Source organism: Budorcas taxicolor, chromosome 5 (assembly GCF_023091745.1).
Source record: "Budorcas taxicolor isolate Tak-1 chromosome 5, Takin1.1, whole genome shotgun sequence".
Lineage (NCBI taxonomy): Eukaryota > Metazoa > Chordata > Mammalia > Artiodactyla > Bovidae > Budorcas > Budorcas taxicolor.
The window spans coordinates 157,092,794-157,118,114 of record NC_068914.1 but is presented as its reverse complement, the minus strand read 5'-3'; the positions used below and the strand labels follow the sequence as shown (position 1 = coordinate 157,118,114).

The 25,321-nt window shown below is 57.9% G+C and overlaps 1 protein-coding gene across 2 annotated transcripts; it reads left to right on the top strand.

Annotated features, from left to right (window-relative positions):
* Positions 1–383: 383 nt before the first annotated feature.
* On the top strand, positions 384–25,321 carry LOC128047283 (NADH-cytochrome b5 reductase 3). 2 transcript variants are annotated; one of them, XM_052639392.1, is made up of 9 exons: positions 384–470; positions 9,962–10,093; positions 13,543–13,615; positions 13,986–14,092; positions 16,213–16,342; positions 16,791–16,874; positions 17,077–17,162; positions 20,513–20,612; positions 24,191–25,321. In XM_052639392.1, the coding sequence occupies exons 1-9, from the start codon at positions 450–452 to the stop codon at positions 24,361–24,363; spliced, it is 906 nt and encodes a 301-aa protein (XP_052495352.1). In that variant the 5' UTR covers positions 384–449; the 3' UTR covers positions 24,364–25,321. The 2 variants fall into 2 exon arrangements, with proteins under 2 accessions (XP_052495352.1, XP_052495351.1); XM_052639391.1 differs by lacking the exon at positions 384–470 and adding an exon at positions 7,354–7,473.

Below are 25,321 nucleotides of genomic sequence, written 5' to 3'. Positions count from 1 at the left end.
GGGAGGCTCAGGGGCGCGATCAGAAGTCAGACCAAGCAGGGGCTTCCTCCTGCCAGCCTGGGAAGCCACAGAGTTTTCCGGATTTTATTTTAGAGCCCAACAATGGGGGGGGGGTCAGGGGGCGCCATCTTCTCCCCTTTGACGGCCAACGAGGCCCAGAGACCGCCAGCGTCCTACTGGAGGCCACACAGCGGGTCGGTGGGTGGGCTTTGGGGCGGGGGGCGGTAGCCAACAGCGCCGGCCGCCCACGCGCTCCGCCGGCCCCTCTCCGGGGCACCTTCTGGCCGCGGACGGAAGCGGGCGGGGCGGGGCCTGGAGGCCGGCCTCCCGCCCCCCGCGCGCCGCCACTGGGCCGGGCTCGGCGCGCCCCTCCTCCGGGGTGACGCAGCCGCGGGCGGGCCCGGGGCGCAGCGGTGTCGGCGGCGGAGCGAGCGCAGCGCGGCGGCAGCATGGGGGCCCAGCTGAGCACGGTAGGCGGGGAGCCGGGCGCCGGCCGCCGCGGGCCGGGGGGCATCGCTGCGGACCGGAGCCGCGGGCGCCGGGCCTCCATCTCGGGCAGCGCCGACTGCGGCCGGCCTCGGGGTCGGGGCGGGGGGGCCCGGCTCGGACGTGGGACGCAGGACCCCACCCGGCCCCGCCCTGCCCGCCGCGCCCCGGCCGTCCCCCGGCGGCCGTGACTCAGGCCCCGGGCTCCTGCCCTCCGGCCCGGCCCTCCCGGCCGAGGGGCGTCGCCCGGAGCCGGGGTTGGGGTGGCGGGGGTGGCCGAGCTCCGGGGGAGCCCCGCCCCTCTGCCCGGCCCAGGAGTGCGGGTGTGCGCGCCAGGGATGGGCGAGTGCGGGGTGGGGGCGGTGAAAGAGACTGGTGACCCCGCGTGAGTTCATGAGTGTGAACACGTGTGAAGTGTGAACGGTCGCCTCTGTGCGAGTGTGAGATGTGTATGTGACCGGGGTGTGGGTGTGACGTGTGTGCATGTGCAACCGTGTGTTGAGGGGTGTGTTTAGGTTTTAGGGACGGTGAGTGAGTGTGCAGCTGTGCCAGAGTGTGAACAGGTGCGTACCTGTGAGTGTGTGCGTGTGGAGTGGGTGTGTGTGTGTGCACACGTGAGATGTTGCTGGATCACGGAGTGTTTTTTTTTTTAACCACCCACCACCCCTGAGCCCTGTCCTGGGCTGCATGCTGGGCTCTGGTTTCTTTTAACCCAAGAAACTGGCGAGGCCCCATTTTACAGATGAAGAAAATGCCGCTGGGGACCTTGGCCACCCGCCCTGCAGGCCGAGTCTGAACTCCTGGGGCCGCAAAGTCCACTGTCACGCTGTCATGTTGGCCGGGCCCAGGGCCGCCTCCTTTGGAATTGCTCAGAAGCCGCAGTGGGGTGGGTGGCCTGTGTTCCCCCTCCAGGCTGTGGCCAGGTCTGCCCCCCACACTCTGGTCCCTGGGGCTGGCTGGGGTTCTCTGGGAGCAGGAGGCCCAGAGCCTCTTGCCTGGCCTCCTCCCCCACTTCCACCCTCCGGCTCTTTGCAGCTCCCCCTTGGGGATGAGGCAGAAAGCCTCCTGGCCTGGCCAGTTTGCTCTGGGTGAGTGGCCCAGCCTGGGACTCGGGGCCTTTCAGACCGAGGGGCAGCTTTACTCAGGGCAAGCCTGGGGGCATCACCCCAGCTCAGTGGAACATCCTGACCGTGTTCCCAGAAATTGCCTTCCTTCCTTACCGCTCAGCCTTCTACCCCCCAGCCCAGACACACCCCACCCCTTGCTGTTTTCCCACAGGGCTTCTCACCTTCTAGCCATACACGTTGCCTGGATTTGTCTCTGCGTCCCTTCGATGAGCTTCCCTCGTGGCTCAGACAGTAAAGAATCCACCTGCAATGCAGGAGACCTGGGTTCCATCCCTGGGTCCGGAAGATCCTCTGGAGGAGGGAATGGCAACCTACTCCAGTATTCTGGCCTGGAGAATCCCATGGACAGAGGAGCCTGGCGGGCTGTAGTCCACGGGGTCGCACAGAGTCAGACATGACTGAGTGACTAAGCACGCACCCTGGGATGTGGCTGCTCAGTATTTTTGCTGAGTAGCCAAGGACCCCTTGTAGCCCCTCTGTGAGGGACAGAACCCCATCTGAGCGTCAGGAGACCTGCCCCAACTCCTGAGCCTCCTCTGTCCAAGGGGTGGTGGGATGGTCCCTTCTTCGTGGGCCCCTGCTGGGGTCCCCGCTTGACCCAGAATACCCGGAGCAGACCCCAGCCCTGCCTCTGGGCACAGAGGCTCCACACAGTCTGCCGGAGGCCCGCTTGGGCTTGGGGCACCAGACTTTTTATCTGGGACGTGCAGGCTCTGCAAGAGGCCTCCTCCCACTCACAGAAGAGGGGTTAGCTCTGGAGTCTGCCAGCCACCTGGGGGTACATGCTGGGGGGTTTAGCTGGCCGGCCCCAACCCTGACTCCCCTGCTGCCAGCACAGACGTGAGTGCTCAGTGGACCCGGACAGGCTGCCACCACAGGTAGAGGCCAAGGCTTTCTCCTGCCCCCGGCAGCCCTGTGCCTAGCCCGTGGTCCCAATCCCCCTGCCCCTGGGCAGCAGGGCTGGGCCTCCCTTGCGGAGGGCGAATTGGGCGGATAGGCTCTGCACCCACCCCTCCTCCTGGGTTCCCTTCACCCTGAGCCCCGAGCCAGGAGCCTGGCTCCAGGAGCCCTTCGCTGCAGGACTTCCTCTGTTCCCTCCCACTTCCTGAAAAGGGGGCTTTGAGGGAGGTGGACGCTCAGATCCCAGCCGGACAGCTGACGGGCGGGCAGCAGGCAGGTAGGCCTCAGCACAGGGGGCTGGCACCTGGGGAGGAACACGCCTGCCAGGTGGAGGTCCTGGCAGGTCCTTTTGCCTGCTGAGACCTGACCTGGGTAGAGAGGATGGCAGGGCCCCAGGGTCGGGGGGAGTGGAATTCCAGGGGGTGAGCTGCTGGCAGGGTGCCGCATGGGGGTGGTAGGGCTACCCCGCCTCTCCGCTCTGTTGGGCAGGCTGGGGGCTCCCTGGAGACACCCTGGTGCCCCGTTTTCCTCTCCCTGTCCTATGTTATCAGAGGCGGGGAAAGGGAGGTGGGTTCCATGGTGGGCAGAGTGTAACCTTTAGGGCACCAGGTCAAGGCCTGGGAGGCAGCTGTCCCCTAGCCCCCCGGGTGGCCGGGGGGAGGTGGTGTGTGTGTGTGTGCGCACGTGTATGTGCAGTGCACTGAGGAGCTGAGATGGGGCCTTAGCCTCGTCCATCCTGTTTACTCTGCCCACTGTTTGCAGGGGTGGCAGGCCGTCCCAACCCCTTGTGAGTCTGGTAAAGCCTCCCAATTTCCCAGAGACAAAGCTTTGACCTTTCCACGGCACCCTTTTCTCTGCCAGCTGTGCCCACTGGGGTTTGTGTCCTGAAGGACCGACTGACAATGAGCGTCTGCCTATAGCTGCCTCTTGGAAAGGAATTTGTGCAAAGTCCACCCCTGCTCTCTTCAGTGGCCACACTGTCCGCGGGGGCAGAGTTGTGGTCGCCGGGCTCAGTGCACAGACCGAACTGGCCGCCAGTTCTCACCCTGCCTCAGTGTCCTCACTGAAGTAGGGTGGCCGTAGTGCCCGCGTGCTGGGCTTGAGGACCTGTGCTCACGTGGAGCAGCTGGGCGTGGGGACTGGAGGAAAGACCGCTAATGTTTACCCATCAGTCGCAGGTCAGCTCCTTCCAGCAGCGGCTCCAGCCCCACCTCTGGGAAGCAGGTGTGTCCGCCAGGAATTCAGGATCCACCCATCTGGGCAGTGCCTGGTGGAGGGCCGATTCCTGCCCTCCCACTGTGGGCATCTGGTCTCTTGTCCTAGTTACTGAAACATTCAGATAAAGTAAGAGAAGTCAGAGAGACTGCGGGGTAGGCGCTGGTGCTTGTCCCCATGTGAATTTATCCACAGATATTTACCAAGTCTCTGCTCTGACTGCTGGAGATGAGACACCAGGGCCCTCACCTCCCTGTGTCTGCCATTCTGCATTGTGATCGCGCGTGGGGAGTTGGCCTGGGCGTGTGAGCCCCAGGCTGGCATCCAGGGCACATGGAGCTGGTGCCTGGAATGTGCAAGTTCTGTGCGAGGGCCAGGGTCAGTGTTGAGGGCTCGCCTTCAGAGCTGTTGACGAATGAGCCTTTTTTCATGGCTCAGCACCTGCCCTGGCTTGGCATTTGGGGCGGGTGAGAGATTGGAGGGGAGAGACAGGGGATCCAGAGTGCAGACTCTACCCTGGGCCTTGCCAAGCCAAGGAGGAAGGCAGCTGGCCCGTCTCCCACGGCGGAGGGTCAGTGAAGAAACGCAGAGGAAGGTGCTTTGCAGACTGCGCAGCGAACTGCAGGCCAGGGGTGTGTGTGAGTTGCTCAGTCGTGTCTGACTCTTTGTGACCCCATGGACTGTAGCCCGCCAGGCTCCTCTGGTCCATGGAATTCTGTAGGCAAAAATTCTGCAGTGGGTTGCCGTTTCCTTCTCCAGGGATCTTCCCAAACCAGGGATCGAATCCGGGTCCCCTGCATCTCGGGCAGGTTTTTTACCTGCCAGCCAGGGGTCTTAGTTATCAAACCTGGCTGTGCATGCGCTGAAACAGCTGTGCTGGGAGGAAGGAAAACTCCAGGGAGCACAGCTCTGCTTGGCTCTTAATGTCATTTAAGTTTATTTCCAGGGCTGCCGACAATAGTGATTTCCTGCAAATGTAACTTGGCTCAGTTTTTTTCCTAAACAATGTTCCCGGTGAATATGCCTTCCCTGATAGACGGGGAAGGGGACTGGAGCAGAGGAATCATCAGAGTGTCCCACCCTCCCCGGGGAGTTGGCAAAGGGCAGTGGGGGCTCCGGAAGTCTGCTAAGGGCTTGATTAGCCAGGGAGGGGCCTGGCAGGTGAGATCTGAGGTTTGAGCTGGACTCTTGGAAGCTAAATAGGAAAGGAATGTGCTGGTTGGATGAGGGAAGAGTGTGCAGAGGCCTGAAGCACACAAGGCTGGTGACAGGATGGTAGGGACCTTGAGTGTAGGCAGTGGGGAGCCACGGTGATGGTTTGGGGGTCGGGGGGAGCAGCCCGTTGCTTTGGACTGCTGGGGCCTGGCTGCAGGAGGTGGGAGATGGGATTTCGGTGGAGCCGGGGATTTGGGCTGTGGGCTCCAGGGCATCTGTCTTGGGAGGCGCCTTCAGAAGAACCAGACTACACAGGACTGGGTTTCATGGCCTTGGGCAAATCTCTTAACCTGTCTGAAAAACGGGGACAGCAGTCTCACTCGTTTTGAGCGTGGTCCCTTGAGGACAGAGTTGGCTTATCCTTAATTGTGTGATAGTCACGGTGCTGCAGCCTGGGGTTGAAGTGAGGATTAGCTCAGAGGATTCGCAGCCCACTTGTGGAGCAGTGCCAGCTCGGGGCCATGTGTGCTTTTGGGCCATGTGTGCGCATGGCCTTTTCCAGCCTCGATTCCCACCCACCCCCCACCCCACCCCCGCCCGCCCACCGCCGGCAGCATTAGGTGGGACCTTCCTGAGGAAGGTGGAGCCTGAAGAGGTGAAGATTCTCTCCTGAAGTCCTGAGCTGGGTCTCAACCTCGCGTCCCCTGGAGTCCTGGGCTGCCAACAGAACTTTTTTCAATATTTATTTTATTCATTTATTTGTTTGGCTGTGTCCGGTCTTAGTCGTAGCACGTGGGATCTAGTTCCCCGACCAGGGATTGAACCTGGACCCCCAGCATTGGGAGCGAGGAGTCTTAGCCACTGGACCACTAGAGAAGTCCCCATAATGGGCCCTAAATGAAGTTCAGGGTGGGAGAAATAGCACGTGGTGGTTGGGACATTGTAGGTGGTAGGTAAATGAGCAGGAGACCAGAGACCCTTTGTGTGGCCCTGTGCAGGCCAGGGGTTGGGAGGGTGTGTATGCCAGGGTGTGTGCTGAGGCCAGCTCCCTCGGGCCTTCCCTTTACACCCACTGGTACAGACCAGGGGCCCCGTGGGATGAGGCCTTGGTTGCATGAAGCCCGGAGGCCCTGTCTGCCAGAGAGGTACTAGGCACTGTCGATGGTGTTCTGAGCCCAACAAAAGGCCTGTAACCAAAGCTGCGGCTGGGCAACTTGAAGCCGCTGGGCTGGTTTGGGGGGCAGGGCCAGGCCTGGTGTGGAATCCTGGTGTCTGTGTTCTTCCTTCACTTGTGGTGGGGGCCCCATGAGGGTGGTAGAGAAAGTTCCTGTGTGTGTGTGTGTGTGTGTGTGTGCAGGCACGCACACGTGCCCACACTCCCCAGGTTATAGACCCCTCCGTGACCTCAGCCCCCTACCTCATCTCATGTCCCAGCTCCCCTGGGTGGTAGGCCAGTCAGTGGCCCTGACCTTCTTCCCATAGATAAGAACACCAAGGCTCAGAGGCCTCAGGTACTGGCAGGGCTTCCAGGAAGGGAGGGAGCATTGAGGCTGGGCCTAGAGAGGGGAGGATCTTCTCAAGAGGTCTGCAGAGGAAGCAGAGAGGCCTCCCCGCAGGCAAGGAACTTGGCTCTGAGCTTCCTGGCGGCCAAGGAAAAGGGGGAACTTGCGCGGAAGAACATGCACGGTTGTCTACCGTGAGAACCAAGCTCAGGGAGGTACCCTAGGGAGGACAAGTGAACAAGCTGTGAGACCGTTTCCTTGAGAACCAGTGTTTGGGGAGAACTTTTGGTTCTTGACCTTGCTGTTTGAACTGCTAGTGTGGACTGCCTTCTTCACTTTTAATTTTGAAATAATTTCAAACTTACAGTAAGTTTGGAAGAGTGCGTAAAAGAGCCCTTATATACTCTTCACCAAAATACACCAGGTGTTCGCATTTGTTGTGTTTACCTTATTACTGTATGTGTGTATTTTAAACCGTTTGAGAGTAAATGACATTATGTTAATTCTTTGCCTCTAAATGCTTGTGTCTGTCTCCTAAGAACAAGGACTTTCTTTTGCATAACTGCAGGTTGGTGATCAAATCAGAAACAAACAGTGCTATTGTCTAATCCGTGGGCCTTAATGCAGATTCCGCCGGTTGTCCCAGGATTGTCCTTTACAGCTGTGTTTTCTTCCCCCCGGCCCAGAATCTAATTCAAAACTGCCCATTGCATTTTTTCTGCAGTTTTTCTGTCCCTTTGGCCTCTGTACAGTGAGTCTCCTCCATACGAACCTTGTCCCTATTCCTCAGGGGAAGTGGAGGTTTTCCCAGTGACTCAGAACGCAGAAACACAGGGGTGTAGAGTTCGTGCCTTACACATGACCCTGCACGATGCAGACTTTCAGAGATGCAAACGTGTGTCCGTCAGCATGAGGTGCGGATGGAATCACACTGTCTTGCTCGGCCTCCGTCTGCTCTTGCTGACAGTCCTTCAGTTCCACCGTTTCCCACCTCTTCTCCCGCCTCCAGCCCGTGACTCTTCTCATCTGTTTACTCAATGCCAGACCCTGTGTGCCAGCTGTTGTACTGGACTACTGTATTTATCAAGGTACTCTCCTGCAAGATTTTAAATGTTGCCTTTATTTTTTATTTGTGTATCATTTGTGTGAGAAGTATTATAAGCCCATTACAGTACAGTACAACATAGCTGATTGTGTGAGTTGGGTGCCTGTGTCAGACTTACGAGCAAATTGGACTTCACAAAAGTGCTCTCCGGATGGAACTTGTTTGTAGGTAGGGGGCTTCCCTGTCTTCATTTTCTCTGACTGCATATAAATTGTCACAAACTAGATAGTACAAAGCAATTGAAACTCCTTCTCTCACACTCTGGAGGCCCGAAGTCTGGAATCAGGGTACTGGCAGGGCGCGCTCTGGAGGCCAAGGGGAGGGTCCTTTCCTCCTTCATGCAGCCCTCTCCCCTGACTCTTCTCTCTCTGAGAAGGACACTTGTCATGGGATTTGGGGCCTGCTGGCCAGAATCCAAGAGGATCTCACGTCCAGATCCTTAGTTTGCTTTTTTTTTCTCCCAGTTAATTTATTCCGGCGGCACTGGGTCTTCGTGGCTGTGAGAGCTTTCTTTTGTCGCGGCGAGCGGGGGCTACTCCTCGCTGGGGTGCCCAGGCTTCTCATTGCGGCGACTTCTCTAGTTGTGGAGACGGGCTCTAGGTGTGTGTGTTTCAATAGTTGCGGTGCGGGGACTCCAGGAGGTGCAGCTTGTGGGCTCTAGGGCGCAGGCTCAGTATTTGTGGCGTTTGGGCTTTCCTTACCCTGCAACATGTGGGATCTTAGTTCCCCGGCCAGGGATTGAACCCCTGTCCCCTGCATCGGCAGGCAGATTCTCATCCACTGTACCACCAGGGAAGTCCTCCGTGGTTTAATTACAGCTGCAAAACCCCTTTGTCCATCCCCACAGTCTGGGTGGACAGGTCTTTTGGGGGCCACCCTGCAACCCACCAAAGCCTCCTTTAATCTGGAACCCGTTCCTCAGCCTTCGTTTCTCGTGGCCTTGATATTTTTGAAGAGTTGTGCCAGTGGTCCCAGAGGACGGCCCCTCGTTGTTTCCTCGTGTTGGAGGTGGGTCCTGAAGAAGGCATGGGCAGTGCTGGCCCCTCTCGCTCCATGTCAGGAGTCGCCTGGTGAGCCTGGCCCCTTTCCTATGCTGCTTGCTGCTCAGGGTGGGGTCTGCCAGGTTCTCTGCTGCAGGATTGGTCTGAGCGGTCTTGAGGCCGTTCTTGTCTTCTCCTTGGGTCTTGCTTGTGGTCCTGTTAGTGGAAGCTACCAAGGACACGACTTCCGGATGGCCCAGGGTAGCCGCTGCACCCACATACATGCCCAGTGAGGTCACAGGCCTGCTGGGGGACAGCCTGGGTTAGCCGCTTTCCATGGCTGAGTTCCGTCTCGACAACCAGGAAGTGTGTTTTCTGATCCCCATTTCACAGATGGAGAAGCAGGGTAGAGAGGCTCATTGGTTTTGCTTCCCAGGGACAAACACAGCTAGAAAGAGGAGCAGGCTAGTTGCCTTTCTTTGCAAGGATGTCCTCTCCAGGTAAAACCTAAGCAGTTTTATCTGGCCATGTGATTTGAGTTTTCTCTGTCTTCAAAGTATCCAGACCACCTCTGAGGGTCTTTGTGAGGCTGAGAGCACAGGGGAGGGGGTGCAGGGGGCTGACGAGGAAGAGCCCCTTAGAGCCACATAGCAGGGTGAGCGTGATGTCGAGGGCGGGGACTGATGTCATAAGAGCATGGCTGGGGAGGGAGGTGGACTCGGGCTGGAATTCCAGCTCCCCACCTGCCAGCTTTGTGCCCTTGGGTGAGCTGCTTCACCTCCCTGAGCCGTTCCCTTGTCTGTAAAGTGGCAGTGACGTCAGCACCTGCTTCAGGGTCGTCGTGAGGTTAACCCCCGCGTGGGGCTCAGCACGATGTGGAGAGCTTCAGGGGGCCTTGCAGGTCACCTTTGTCCAGTTCAGTTCAGAGGAGGGGAAAGGACTCGACCAGGGCCACCCAGCCAGCAAGGAGCAGAGCTTCCCAGCAGCCGGCTCAGTGCCCCGGCTGCCCCTCACATCTGAAAGCAGAACCCCAGGGCTCAGGGGTTTGTCTGTAGAGAGCTAGCACTTGACATCACTTAATGCAGTCAGGGAGATTGAGTCGAGGAGGGAGGAAGGGAGCACAGATATGCAGTACTCAAGGTTAAGCACAGGTACTTGAGAACTTTGTGCTGAGCTTCCTGGCAGCCATAGTGAAAAGGGGCTACATGCTCAGTTACGTAGCTTTCTTTGTCCCTGTTCCTCAGGGGAAATGGAGCTTTTCCAGTGATGTAGTAATACACTGATGAGTTTCATGAGTTTGAGTTTTGTATTAATAGCGTCTCCCAGCTGGCACCAAGATGGAGCCAGGGTGCCTGGATGAAGTGGAGAGAGGGTGTTCCTGGCAGAGGAGCGGTCCAGAGGTGTGGACCAACTGGTGTGTTTGGGGGAAGGGCAGGGGGCAGACCCTCCCTGGGGCCAAGCTGACCTCTTGTGTTTGCCCTGTCGTTTCAGTTGGGCCACGTGGTCCTCTCCCCAGTCTGGTTCCTGTACAGCCTGATCATGAAGCTGTTCCAGCGCTCCACCCCGGCCATCACACTCGAGAATCCAGACATCAAGTACCCGCTGCGGCTGATTGACAAGGAGGTCAGTGCGGGGCCTGAGGGGTCATGGGGCACAGGCACCTCTCTCTCTTTCTCAGCGTCAGAGCATTTCGTGGGCATCTACTGTGTGCTTAGGGTACGGACCCTCTTGAAGTAGATCCCATTATTTGCCCATTTTACAGATGGGGAAAGTGAGGTGATGTCCATTTCTAAGGTCTTCCCAGGTGGCACTAGTGGTAAAGAACATGCCTGCCAATGCAGGAGACATAAGAGATGCAGGTTCAATCCCCTGGAGGAGGGCCTGGCATCCCACTCCAGTATTCTTGCCTGGAGAATCCCATGGACAGGGGATCCTGGCGGGCTACAGTCCATGGAGTCACAAAGAGTCAGACATGACTGAAGCGACTTGGCACGCATGCATGCATATCCATTTCTAAGGCTACCAGTAAATTACTGAGGGATTTGAACCCGGGTCTTTGACCACAGAGCAGGTTCTCTGAGCCACACTTACTATCCCACAGAAAATCAGAGTGGGAGCGTTGCTGTACTTGGACTTTTGGGTCTAAGTACCCGTTTTACAGATGTGAAAACAGAGGGCAAGAGAGGATTAACTCAGGTCACATTGTGAGCTAGGGGTTGGGTTAGGACTCAGGCATAGGCCTCGTGGTCATCCAGGATGCCGCATTCCAGGGCCCCTTCCTTAAAGACAAGGTCTCCTCCCCTCTCCTTCCCTCTCTCCCAGGCCCACCCACCCAGGGCCCCTAGAGTCCTGATTCCCTGCGTGCCCCCGTGATCTTGACTGTGGCTGGGTCTGCACAATGCTTTTCCTTTTTCAAACCTCCGATCGTGGCTTTGATTTAAAACCATCCTCTCCCCATCTTTGCCCAGCCGCCCACCCTGTAGGGCTGCTTCCCTCCTCACTCTCCCCCATCAAAGCCTCCCCCGTGCTATTTCTGGCCACAGGCAGCTGCCTCAGAAGGGGTGTGGCAGGGAGGAACTGAGTCATGGGGCAGAGAAAGCCAGTCACCTGCTGCAAGCCTGAATCCTGGGCTCTGGTCTGTGCCCTGGGCTCCATGTTAGAGCTGCAGCGCCTGTGACCTTAATTGTACCAGGAGTTCTTCTTAGAAGTCGAAAACCAGAAAGAGGCCAAAGGAAAAAAAATGACCACTTCCCAGATGAGACCAGACTTAGTCCTTTCAATATATCATGTACACAGTTTTTTCCTACTAAAATGAAATCACAATGTTTTGAATCCTTTTCTTTTCAGAAAGTTCTTTTTCCTTGTTTTTTTCACCACGTGGCTTGTGGGATCTTAGTTCCCGGACCAGGGATTGAACCCCAGCCACGGCAGTGAAAGCCCAGAATTCTAACCCCTAGGCCACCAGGGAACACCCTTGTTACTGTTTTTTAATTCCAGAAGTAATGTATGATTTACATGTGCTCGCTATAAAAATTGTACTTTTATTAAAAAAGGCACATATTTATACGTGCTCTGTTCTCAAGGTGCGAATGTTCCCCTCCCCCGCACCATGACCCCTGTGCAAGCGGGTCCCGGTCACGGGTCATCGTGAGCCTTCCCTGGCGTCACATTGGTTACGTACATGACGTGTGGACGTTCAGGTGTGTGTATGCTTAGTTTCTCTTTTTAAATAACCTAACATTTTTACCTGGCTGTACGACATGGACTTCCCTGGTGGCTCAGACAGTAAGAATCCACCTGCAATGCAGGAGATGCGAGTTCAATCCCTGGGTCGGGAAGATCCGCTGGAGGAGGAAATGGCAATCCACTCCAGTATTCTCGCCTGGAGAATCCCCATGGACAGAGGACCCTGGCGGGCTGCAGTCCAGAGTCAGACACGACTGAGCGACTACCACTTTCACCTTCACACACCGCACAGACCCCTTTTCATGTCTAACGCAAAGCCGAGTCATCCCGTTTGACAGCTCTCTGGTGTTGTCACAGGGATGTCCGCAGTGGACCCTGCAGGCCCCTGTGATTGAGGGGTGGCGAGTGTCCAATGTCCTAGCAGGTACCCTCCCCCATTGTAGCCTCCTGGTGGCTTTGCAGGGTCAGCAGGTGGACTTGCTCTCGCTACTTGCTGTGGCACAGGGAAGGGTCCCGGCTGCCCGCCCTTCCCCTCTCCGAACGGGCCTGGACCAGGTGATGGGCAGGGTCGCCCTGAGCTCTGAGAATCTACTGCTCAGCTTGTCATGGCCAGTGGCTTCTTGGAAGCAGCAGCATGCCAAGCCCTCTCAGATGTCAGCCTCGTGAGTTTTGCTGTCCTGGGCTAGAGGTTGTCAAACACAGTAATCTTCAGGGTCTTTGCCTCATTTCTGTGCTTCCTCCAAAAATGTCTGGCATGTGGATTTCTGACCTCGAACCCCAGGACTGGTTGATAATCCTGGAATCCACTTGCAGAAGGCCTTAGGCCTCTGTTTGCAGCTGGACTATGGGGCAGAGAGACCCACCGGCCTCCAGTAAGCCCTGCATCCTGAGTGGGGGCTGGGTGCCATCTTTCCTGAGATCCAGGCCTCCTGCCCCAGCTTGCTCACTCCAGTGATGCTCTGGCCCTTTGGAGGTCTCTTGAGCCTCCCTGGGTGGTAGCACTGTCCATTACTGGACCTTGCCTCCTGTGAGCATGAACACAAGTGCAGACAGCTAGCTGCCTGCCTTTCCAATGGCCCCTCCACAACCACTGTCCTGCAGCGCCTGGTGCAGGGGAGACCCCCCCCCCCCCCCCAGGGGCCTTCTGGAGCCCAGTCGGGGTCTGGGCACTGGGTTCATGTCCTAGCTCTGACACTGTGGGACGCTCTCCTCCCTGGCCTCTCTTAAGACCAGGCCCCGTCCTCGGCCCAGCCTTGGTCCTGAGCCACCTCTGCCCGCCCTGGAGGGGAGATGGCCTTTGCCTGTTGACCGTGCCCTGGGCGTACATGGCCATGTCCACCTCCCGGGCAGTGAGGCTGCCGTGCCTCCCGCCCCGTGTAGCCCTGCCAGTCATGCCATCCTGCCTACTGGGGGCTTTTGGTTTAGTGGCTTCTAGAACCCCTCTCTCAAGTCCCAGCCCCAAGACTCACAGGAGCTCTGTCTCAGCCTTTCCCCACTCTGTGGTCAGCCTCCAGGCTCTTAACACCCCAGGACAGGACACTTCTCAAGCTATGGCAGAGGTGGTTCCTTCCCTCCTGCCCCTGGAAGCCCTGGAATTTTCTGGGCCATTTGGCAGCCTCCCTTTGGGATCTGGAGCTCGCTCCCTTCCCAGCCACCTTGCTCTGTGGCCCTGGGTGGGTCACTGCCCTTCTCTGGGCCAACGAGAACAGAACACTTGCAGTGTGTGGCTGGCCTCTGTGCCCTCACATACACACGTGTGTGCAGGGCGTGTGTCCGCCTGTCAGTGTCATCTCTCAGTGACACCCTGGTGCTGGGGCAGGGTGGCAGCTCTGGGTCTGGTGGCCCCTCTGCCCTGGGTGTCGTCCAGCAGCTCGGCCTCCTTGCAGGTCATCAGCCATGACACCCGGCGGTTCCGCTTTGCGCTGCCATCGCCTGAGCACATCCTGGGCCTCCCCGTCGGTGAGTGCAGCCCCGACCCAGCCCACACAGAGCCAGCGCTGGGAAAGGGAGGTGGGGGTGGCGGGGGGATTTACATTTCAGTGAGAGCAGGGAGGGCTTCAGGGAGGAGGTGTCAGCCATCCCAGGCCTTCGAGGATGAGTGTCAGAACAAGAGGGCAGAATGCCCCAGTGTCCCTGGCAGTGGCCCCAGCACGAGCAAAGGCAGAGAGCTGGAATATGATGGGAGTCGCTGGGGTGGGAGGCGGTGAGGGGTACAGCAGGAGCCGAGGTCAGTCCAGGTTGTGGTGGGGCACAGGGAAGTGGGTTGACAAGACCCAAGGGACGCTGCAGGGATGGTCCCGGGCCCAGACTCACCCCCGCCGTCCTGCAGGCCAGCACATCTACCTCTCGGCTCGAATTGATGGGAACCTGGTTATTCGGCCCTACACGCCCGTCTCCAGCGATGACGACAAGGGCTTTGTGGACCTGGTCATCAAGGTGAGGCCTTGGGGCCACAGCTGGGTGGGGCAGGGGTGACCACATTGCAGCCCAGGCCTCCACGGGGCCCACACGCCCCAGAATCTGGCCCCCGAAGGCCCTGTGCTCGCTGAGCCTGGTCTCAGAGTGAGGGGCACCCTGTGGTTCTTAGCACAAGCCGAGCATGGGGGTCTCAGCAGAGGGCGGGGGGTGGGATTCAGGCTCAGTGTCTTCAAACCAGGACAGATGGTCTGCCGGAGAGGAAGCGGGCAGGCCCACCAGCTCATGCAGGGCCTGCCTTCCCACTCGCAAACGGGGGAGGCCCAGGGAGCTGGGTGCCTGCTCACCCTTGAGAAGCACCCCACAGGCCCTCTGGTGATGCGGTGTGGGGCTCATGGGTCCTTGTGTGGGCGCTGGGGTGAGGGGCTGTCTGGGATCCCCCACCAGTCGGGGTGGGTGCACACCACGGGGAAGATAGAGCCGTTAGAAGCAACAGACCAGAGAGACACAGACCACCCAGAAAGGATCTTAAAAAACAAGACACTGAGCAGAAGGAGAAGTGACACCTCTAACCCAGTACATTTTTGTGAAAATGAGAAACACAAGCTTTACAGCAGTGAGTCACTTTCTCTGATTACACACCCCTAAAAAGTGGGAACCTGCCAGAGCTGGTGGTGGGTGTGGGGTGTTAGACACCTTCTCCAGTCAAGGCCCAAACCACAGCCCCCGCCCACAGCCACCCTGGCTCAGCACCCCCCCGGGGACCAGGCTTACTGTCCCAGCGCCGCCGTGCAGGCCCCAGGCCCCTCACTGGACCTCAGGATGGGGATCCAGAAACAGACCCCCGCTGGGCCGCAGCTTCAGCCCTGGGGGTTTCCGTGTCCCGGGTTGGGCGCTGGGTCTGTGAGGGCGGGAAAGGAGCTGGCCTGGCAGTCCTGGCTCTGGCCTGGGTCCCTTCTTTGCTCAGTGTCACTCAGGCCACACGCCGGGTGCCCAGCCCACCTGGCCCTGGGAGCCTGTCTTTGGCTGGAGAGTGGACACTGAACAGATGGACACACAGAGGTCAGTGTTTGTTCCGAGGACCCTGGAGCTGGGGCAGGGTGACGACAGCTGTGCTCCCTACCCCGTCCCTCTGAGCAGGCAACGAGGAGGCAAGCAGGTGGAGATGGAGGGACGGGACCCTCCCTGTGCAAAGGCTCTGGGGTCAGGAGGAGGCTTGAGGACTTGAGGGTCAGTGGGGCTGGGCAGAGCCTTGGAGGCCCTGCAGGGAGGGGGCTTTGTCCAGAAGGAACGGGAAGGTGGTGAGGGTTCATGCATCTCTTCTTGCTGAATTCACCCCAGCCGGATGTAGAGGAGGTGTTGGGGGTGGAGATTCAAGTAGAGGATGAAATGCTCACGAGGACCAGGTCCTTCCTGGCTTGGAGACCTCGTGGCCCCCTTGATTCACCCTGGCTAAAGGTCAGAGCACGGGCCTGGCACACAGTGGGCTCTGCCCACTCTCTTCCCCGACCCCAGACACACAGACACGCTGGCTGTCCTGCAGACACGGGTTCTCCCCTCCGCAACCCAGAGTCTCCAAGCCCTGTGAGGCCCCTGGCGTTGGCACACCCTGCCCCTGCCCCCTCTCTGCCCATCACTCCTGCTTGCCCTTCAAGGCCCAGCACAGATGCCCCTCTGTCCTGGAGCTCCTCCTCTGTCTGCCCATCTCTTTGTCGAGAGTTGTAGCTGCATCCCTTTTTCCCAAAGCTGAAATCCCAAAGGGCACAGAGAAGGGAGTTGTTCCAAGAGTGACATTTTCACGGCAGAGCAAAGCGGAAAGAACTGAACAGCCACCAACAGGGCCCGCACTGGGCTGACAGCCATGGGAATCTCTTGCTGGGAGGGGCCACAGACATGGGTCTTGGCAGAATGTTACACTTCAGGCCCTCGGGTCGGCTGCCGTGGACACCAGGCTGGTGCTTTGCCCTCCAAGGGGACATTACGGGGAAGGTAGGCCCCCAGGGGGGACGGGGCACAGACAGGTAAGTTCTGATGGGTGGGAGGTGCACCGAGTGAGCAGGCTGCACGCAGCCGCAGAAGACCCCGGAGCTCACCCTGGCAGCCTGGGAACAGGGGCTGAGGACGGTGCATGTGTCTTGCAGGTTTACTTCAAAGACACCCATCCCAAGTTTCCCGCTGGAGGGAAGATGTCCCAGTACCTGGAAAGCATGAAGATTGGCGACACCATTGAGTTCCGGGGCCCCAACGGGCTGCTGGTCTACCAGGGCAAAGGTGATCTGGGTTGGACTCCCCAAGGACCCGGCTGGTGTGGTGGATGTTGGTGCAGGTCCTGCCCCTGCTGCTGCCTGGAAGGGTGACTCCTGTAGGGCAGGCCACCTCCTCTCTGGGGCCTCATTTCCCTAGCTGTTAGGGGTCAAGGTGGTCAGTGCAGGGGTTGCAGACCAGCCTTGGGGGGCACATCGTGCCCACAGACTAGCTCTGTTAGGCTCTAAACAAACCAGGGGAGGGCTGAGCTGGGACCCCTGCTCCTCCAGCCTCCTGCTGCTCTTGGCATTTGAGCTGGCCCTAGTCCCCTCTTCCCATCCTACTCACCTGACTGGCTGGGGGGTATGGTGGTCGCCACACCCAAACCCTTGAGATGGGGCAGGGTTTCCAGCCCGTCTGACCCCCAAGCATGGTCTGTTTGAGAGCTGGACCTCACCCCGTCTGCTCTCCCCAGGAAAGTTTGCCATCCGTCCAGACAAGAAGTCCGACCCTGTCATCAAGACGGTGAAATCTGTGGGCATGATCGCAGGAGGAACGGGTATGTGGACCTGGATCCCTGCCCGAGTCCCTGGAGGGCGGAGGTGTCGAGTCGGGGGCAGGGTATGGGACGCCACACAGGTTATGAGCGCCCGGGAGCTGTCTGAGGTCAGGGTTCTCCTGGCAGCTCCCCGGGAATCTGCCTGGCGCTGTGTGTATGCAGCAGGCGCTCACACAGCGTGTGGGGGTGGCTTGTTTTGCAGGCATCACGCCAATACTGCAGGTGATCCGCGCCATCATGAAGGACCCTGATGACCACACCGTGTGCCACCTGCTCTTCGCCAACCAGGTCAGTGGGCGGTCCTGAGGTCTGCAGACCTGAGGGTGGGGTGCCGGGCAGGCACTGCTCAGGAATCTGCAAGGCGCTGCGGGGATGCTCACAGTGGCTGGAAGGTGTATTGAGTTTTGTGCACAGCAGCCTTGCAGCAGCTGGTGAGGTTGGGCAGAGCTAGAGCGTCTGACCCAAGCAGGGCTGCTTGGTTGGGGGGTTGAGGCCCCTGGAGCACCCCCACACCGAGACTGGCTCCCCTGGCCGCTTGCTCGGCACCTCAGCACTCCCTCTACCGCACATGGAATTTGGGACCCACCCCGGATGCAGGAAGAGCCTGAGGTGCATCTGCACAAATGAGGTGCAGAGGATGCACCCGCCCGAGGTCCCCGAGCTGGGGGTGTTGGGGTCAGGTTTGGACCTGGGCTCTCTGGCTCCCAAGCACATGTCCTCCTCCCCATGCCTGCCGCTTGCCTGCCTGCCCTGGCCTGCTGTGTGGCCTTGGACAAGTCATTCTCCCTCTCTGGGCTTCCCTGTCTCCCTGAGGAATGAGCTGATAAAGCCAGGTCATCATGAGGATCTCTCCAGGCTCAGCGTTTCATGACTTAATATGTGGATTTTGTAGTGAGGCCCCTTTGTGGGGAGGTTCAGATGGGACGCCCCCTGCCTGCGTGGAGGGGCGTGCACCAGGCCCCCCGCACCTCTCAGATACGGTTCAGGTCAGCCTGCCCTGGGTCCGTCTGGCCCAGGCTCTGCCCCATCCATCTGCAAGGACGCTGAGCCCAGAGGGGAAAGGTTGGCTTGAGGTCCCTGGACTCCCACACAGCTGCAGAAAACTGCCCTGAGGTCAACCAGCGCGGCCTTGACCAGGCCCAGGGGTGGGTGGAAAGAGCCAGAAACTCCAGGCTGGCTGGTGGGGTGAGCGGGTGGGCTGCACTCCGCTTGGTGGTGCTGGGCGGTCTCCGTGGAGGCCCTCTGTCGCCTGAAACGGCGTCGTTTTGCCTGTCGGCGGGGGCGGTGGCTCCTGTATTCTGTTTCTGCACTTAGTCAGTGCGGTGTCACAAGTCACGTAGCCTCTGAAAGTTCCACTCCACGCTTGCGAGGGAGCGAGAGTGAAAAAAGTACAAAAATAGTATCGTGTGAAAATCATTCTGACCTCAGGGTCCCGCTAGAGGGTGTCAGGGACCCTGGGGGTCCGCAGGGAACCCCACACGGGGAACCGCGGCTTTGCTCCAGTTGGGTTGTTGGCTCTCCCTGCTTCCCCCGAGTGACGTGTGTGCTCGGCTTGGACGGGGGCTGCAGCCCCTTCAGTTCCCCATCTGCAGTGTAGGGGAACAGGGGCCCACCTCTCAGGACCGTGTGAGGACTGAGGTGGCCTGGGACAGGAGCGCTTAACGTTGCAGATAAGTGCTTTCTTCCTGGAGGCACCAGGTGGCGGGGATGGAGGCCGGCGGGGACCCAGGGTGAGGAGGGAAGCCCCGCTTTCAGAAGGGTGTCAGGGAGATAATAAACAGCAGGGCAGCCTGGCTCTTGGGCAGGGAGACTGATGTTCTGAAGGCGTCAGTTCTTCAGAAAGTAATACTCAGAAGTCCCAGTAGGATCATTTTTTTCCTTTTATAATATGACAAAATGACACACTGTGGCCTGGAAGACAAAGTACACATGGGCAGCCAAGAAAGTTTTGAAAAGAAGAGTGACAAGGAAGAATACCAAGAAGTGTCAGTGATAAAAAGAGCACAGCTCTGGAGCCACACGTGAGACCTGGGCTTACTGGACTGGCTGTGATTCTGGGTAATACAGCAGGAAGTCTGGACTGTGCTGAAACATGCTAGAATATGTGGCTATTTACACTGAGGTTAGTTAAGATTAAATAAATAAACACCCTTTCCCAGTCTCACTAGGCACATTTTGTTGTTGCATAGTCTCCTTGTTGGATAACACAGATCTAGAACATTCCCGTCATTGTAGAAGGCTTGGGTGAACGGCCCTGACCTAGAAGCAGACCTGAGTGTAAATGAGACTCTGTATCTGGTGCAGGTGACATGTCAAACCTGAGGAGGCGAAAAGGAGTCATGGGTTAGTTGCTGTACACTTGGGGAAAAATGAAGTAGATCCCTACCTTACCTCATAGAAAAATGAAGTGTAGGTTAAGGATATATGTGCGAAAAAGTGAAGCTTTAAAAGTAGAGGGCAAGCATTTTTAAATACAAGAAGTATTACTGAATGAATGAACCAAGATGGTCAGGCTAAGCAAGACACTGGAGGAGAGCCCGTCAAAGAGAAGACTGATGGAGCCATCTGCTTAAAAATGAAAAGCTCCTCTGGGGAAAAAGGTCACAAAGAGTTGGACACGACTGAGCGACTGAACTGAACTGATAAATAAGGTAGAAAGATGACTGAGGATGAGACACATAATGTATCATCAATAAAAATTAATATCCTTCATATAAAAAGTTTTTACAAACTAATAAGAAAATATGAGCAGACCAGTGACAAGCTTACTCATAATAAAAGATAAGACACAAGCTTTATTTTCCATCAGTCTGACTGGCAAAGCTTAAATGATCATTACCCAGTCCTGGTAGAGGTGTAGAGGACTCCCTGCAGGCATGTGTGTTGGCTGTAACCTACGTGGGGAATAAAGCAGTGGCTTGTATTAGAGGCCCTAACTACGGGGAATTTTCTGCCCTGGACTCCACTTCCTCAGGTTGATCCTAAGGAATTGACAGGGTACTGAGGGTGGTCAGAGAGGTGTTGTTCACAAAGGAGGATGTTCAGAACAGTTTCCTTGCCTCTCTCGCTGCCTGCCTGTCCCAGCGGGGGGCTCAGGAGAGGTCAGTGAGCGGGTGACCTTTGCTGGCTAACGGCGCTCTTTGGCCCTGGTTTCACAACAGTCCTGTGAGTCAGTTGTACCGCTCACTGACCGGAGGAGCCAGATCTGTGAGTGACCTGCAAACATTCCGGGCAAAGTGTGCTTAGGAGTGGAAAGAGGGAATGTTTCCAGAGTAGATTGCTAACACTCCCTGGAGGTCTAGGAAGGCTTCCTGGAGGAGGTGAAACAAGCTGAACTCTACAGGGCCACGTGGGGCTGGCTGAGTGGAATCAGTGGGGGTGAAGGTGGGGAGCTGCAGGCCAAGCAGTGGGATCGATGTGGGCAAGGTTGTGGGTTGTGTGATTTGGGGAGTCGCATCTGTATTCCTTAAATTATGGACCTATGGATACAGCCCGAGATGCCAGAACATAGAAAGACTTGGACTTTGCCTGGAAACTTGGCCAAGCGTGTGGCCCACGGGTGGGCGGGATGAAGAGGGTCTCCAAGGGCAATCCCTGCCACTGTCCCTCCTGACCACTGGGCCCTGTCCGCCCCCCAGACCGAGAAGGACATCCTGCTGCGGCCCGAGCTGGAGGAACTGAGGAACGAGCACTCTGCACGCTTCAAGCTCTGGTACACGGTGGACAAAGCCCCTGAAGGTGAGCGTGCCCGGGCGGGTAGGCTGCGGTGGGGATGCTGGCCCATGCCCGCCTGTGCTGCAAGCCCTCTGCCAGGTGGAGCCTCCTGTCCACGTGGCCTCCCTTGGTCCAGCTCACGGCGGCCCTGTGAGGGGAGGGCAGTGAGGAGAGAGGGGTCAGAGGGGAGGTGAGTGCCCCACGGCGCACAGCGAGAAAGCCCCAGAGCCAGGACTTGAGCTCGTGTCCGCCTCTTAGGGAGCCCTAGGCGCCCCCCTGCCTGCACTGCTGGACATAGAAGGCCGCCGTTCTCCCCCCGAGCTGAGGCCAGTGCTGGGGGCGAAGGGGGATCGTTTCCTCAGTGCCGTCATCAGCCCTGCTGATGGAATGGGCTGCACTGATGTACAGTTACCTTCACTCTGCCTGTCCAGGTATTTGGGCTGTTTGCCAAGGACACACAGGAGGCAGGGAGTGAAAGCTGCCCCCAAACTCGAAACAAGGTTGTCCTCTGGGAGCTAGACCTTGCTCCAGTCTCCTGCCAGCAAAAGGCCTGGCCACACTGTTAGTTGGAGGAGGGCATGGCAACCCACTGCAGTGTTCTTACCTGGAGAGTCCCATGGACAGAGGAGCCTTGTGGGCTACAGTCCATGGGGTCGCAAAGAGTCAACTGAAAAAGACACGACTGAAGCGACTTAGCACGCATAGCCTGCACGCACTGTTCATGGACACCGCCCTCTGGTGGTGGCACCTGGCAACGACGAGACCAAAGTGCCGCCTCCTAGGAAGAGTTTTAAGAGGAACCAAGTAGTATGGCCCAAGAAGAGATACAGCTGGGTAGTTTTCTGGTATTTTACACTTATGTTTATTATTACCCTGACCACGATTCGAGAGTAGTTGGAGGACTGCTGTACCATGAGGTATAAACTGGAAAAGGTTGATGCTGAAAAAGAACATGGTACCAGGCCAGCGCGGCGACTGTGGAGCTAGAGTCGGGGGAGGGGCCCACTGACCACATTTCCCTCACAGTCTCCTTCAGTATGCACGCAAAGAGAAATACTTGCCTAAAAAAAAATACTTGTAAAACTGAGATGTATCTTATACACCTGTACATTTCATATACTAGCAGATAGGGTTTAATCCCATGGAGTTTTTTACAAAGTACTTTGAGATCTGTTAATAAAATGTTATCTACCTGCCTATGTGCCGCCGCATTCCAGAGGGATTTTAGGCAGCTTATAGAGACTTATGGAGTGAGTCAGAGTGAAAGAAAAACAAGGGCAGGCCCATAAAATGGAATCTAGAGAGGTTTGTACAGGAGCATGGGCTGTGGTGCGGCCTTACCAGGACTGACCATGCATATCACTCTGAGCTTCCCAGCAGCCGGTGTGAAAGGGGAGGTGTGGTCAGTCACTAAGCACAGTGCCTGTGAGGTAGAGAATATACCCCATTGCTCAGCACAGTGGAGGCTCCCTCATCCAGGACCAGCTGAGACCGACTTACCTGCCTCCCTCAGGGGACACCCCCCGTCCCTCGTCGCCTCCCCCCCTGCCCCCCGTGGAGTGTACAGGGTGTGACACGGAGCAGTCTCCATTTAGACAAGGTCCCTTGGTGACCTCCACATGACCTTGGACTTCCGCAGCTGCGTTTCTGTTGGTGTCAAAAGCTTTAGTGAGGTTCTTCCAGATCATGAAGGACAGAGAAACCAGACGATTGGGTGTTTGGAGCCGGAGGGACTCAGGGTGCAGGGTCCCCCCCCAGCCTCAGGCAGGCCTGGTGGAGCCCTGCTCGTCTGATAAACGCAGTGATGCTCTGCTGCTCACGTGGCCCTCGGCTGCTGTTTCGCTGGAGCCAAGCCAGAGGGCTGGCCTGGGTAGGGCCCCACTCACTGGCTGGGGCTCAGAGGCTGGCCTGGGGTCAGGCGCCCACCGTGGGATCAGGAGGTGGCTGAGGGTGGCTTTTTGGAGGGGAGGGAGCGGGCAGCAGGTGGCGGGCATCCGGCAAGTCCCTCTGTTTGTCCCTCTGGGGTTGAGATCCTGCTGAGCTGCTCAGCACAGGGGTCATTTGAGGGGCTAGCATGTGCCCTCAGTCCCCAAGCAGTGTTTGTCCCGACTGACCATTGAAGAACTGCGGAGCAAGGTGAGCTTCAGACTGGGTTGCTCCTCATGCATCTGCAAAGGGGAGTCACGTTGTTGGGCAGTACAGATGATGGGGGCAGGGAGCCGTGCACCAGGACTGGCTGGTCCCTGTCCCTGAGCAGCCCCCGTCAGTGGGTCAGTCCTGAGGGTCCATGTGGGACTAGAGTCCTGCCAGCCCCAGGGCGCCAGGTTCTCACCATGGGCACTGGCAGTCACTGGGAGGAATAAAAGGCAGCTCTGGATCTCAGGCGAAACCTGGAGATACAACCGCGCATATGCGTGTGCAAGATAGGGAGGCAAGCAGGACTTCAAGGAGGCTGCTGTTTTGAGGATCCTGCATCTGGAACTTCAGCCTGTGTCCTGGCCTCGCTGCTTTCTGGCTCATTTCAGTTCAGTTCAGTTGCTCAGTCGTGTCCAACTCTTTGTGACCCCATGGACTGCAGCACGCCAGGCCTCCCTGTCCATCACCAACTCCCGGAGTTTACTCAAACTCATGTCCATTGAGTCAGTGATGCCATCCAACCATCTCATCCTTTGTCGTCCCCTTCTCCTCCCACCTTCAATCTTTGCCAGTATCAGGTCTTTTCCAGTGAGTCAGTTCTTTGCATCAGGTGGCCAAAGTATTGGAGTTGCAGCTTTAGCATCAGTCCTTCCAGGACTGATTTCCTTTAGGATGGACTGGTTGGATCTGCTTGCAGTCCAAGGGACTCTCAAGAGTTTCCTCCAGCACCACAATTCAAAAGCATCTAATGCTTATTCGGGACACATTCCTTTGTTCATTATTTATTGAGCAACTACTCTGTGCTCGGCTGTCTAGGCACTGGGACTACAGCTGTGGACTAGAGATGGCTCCTCGTGGGCCAACACTCCATGGAGTCAGACAGTAGGCACGGGGCTGGTAGGTAGCAAGAAGAGGAGCGGAGGGTAGGCAGTATCACCCTGACCAGGCTGGCACTGAGCACTGGCTGGGGGATCTCTGGGACCTGGGGTTAATGTCCCAGCCCTGTCCATGCCTCACTGTGTGACCTGAGACAATCCTGGGTCCTCTGGGCCTGTTTCCACATCTGTAAAATGGGATCAGTAAGCCCCGCCCTGTCCATCCACGAGGGTCACACAAGAGGCCAGTAGAAGTGAAAGGCTTTGCGAACTATAAAGTGTGGTTAGGGAACCTTGACAGGCTTGCATTTGTGATCCAGGTGAGCCAGGCATGGGGGCAGGGGATCAGGGCCGAGGTCTGCTCCATTCTTGTGGAAAAAAAAGTGAAGTCACTCAGTCGTGTCTGACTCTTTGCGACCCCGTGGACTGTGGCCTATCAGGCTCCTCTGTCCATGGGATTTTCCAGGCAAGAGTGCTGGAGTGGATTGCCATTTCCAGGCACAGCAGCTTCATCACGGAGGAGGGGGTGGTGGGCAGTTGGTGGTCGGTCACACGGGCACCCTCAGGCTCACCTGGTCTCCCGCCCTGCAGCCTGGGACTACAGCCAGGGCTTCGTGAACGAGGAGATGATCCGGGACCACCTGCCGCCCCCAGAGGAGGAACCGCTGGTGCTGATGTGCGGACCCCCACCCATGATCCAGTATGCCTGCCTGCCCAACCTGGACCGCGTGGGCCACCCGAAGGAGCGCTGCTTTGCCTTCTGATGGACGGGCCCTGCTGCCCGCTCTCACTGTGCCCTGGCCGCACCCACCCCTCCTGCCACTGTTCATTAACACCACCCGCCCCATGTCTCCAGCTGCGGCCGGGTTCAGCCTGGCCTGCCCGTGCCTGGGAGGTCACCCCGCTGGGCTGGCCCCTGAGGGGCCCCTTTGGGAGCAGGTGTCTGTTACAGGTGGGCCACTGTTGGCCACCTTTAAGACAGATTCCTGTCTAGGCCTCGCCGGAGATGTTCCTTCCCTCTCTGCCCATCCCAACATACACACTACTGGGTGGAGGCTGCCAGGACCATGCTCCCCAGCCTCCCCAGAGCATCCCACACCCTGGAAATAAACAGAAATGGACAAGCAACCCTTAGCTGCAGGCCGCAGGCCCTCCCCCAGGCTGCAGACCCTCGCCTGCTACCCCTGCCTGCTTCAGGGCCACTGCCAGGCTTCCACAGCTGACACTGCGTGGTAGCTGACACCAATAAGTCCCCGTGGCAGGGGCTGCTGGGGTGAGAGGTTGGCCAAACCACCCAGGGCCCAGCAGGTCCAGTCAGCAGGGAGGTGGGCTTGTCCCTGGGGCTGGTGTGGGAGGAGGGGGCTGGCCAAGGGCCCTTCCAGCTGGCACGTGGGCCCTCCCAAAGCCTCAGCAAAAACACCCAAACATTCAGGCAGCTTTGGAAGTTCCAAGCAGTCCACCTCCCATCGACGGCCTTAGCGTCCCAGGCAGCCAGCCCTGATGGCAGAGCTGAGATGGTGTGCATCTATTCATCCGTCCCAGAGCCCCCCTGCTGCCCCTGCCCCAGGTCAGGGAGATTTCGAGCAGAGCCCCTTGTCTGAAGGACATTCACAGTGGCCTCGACGTTGCCTTAGACACAGCGTGTTAGCTTCTTGCATATTGGCTTTTTCAGAGTCATTTATGAGCAAACATAACATTGAAGTAAAACTTTGCTAGTTTAAA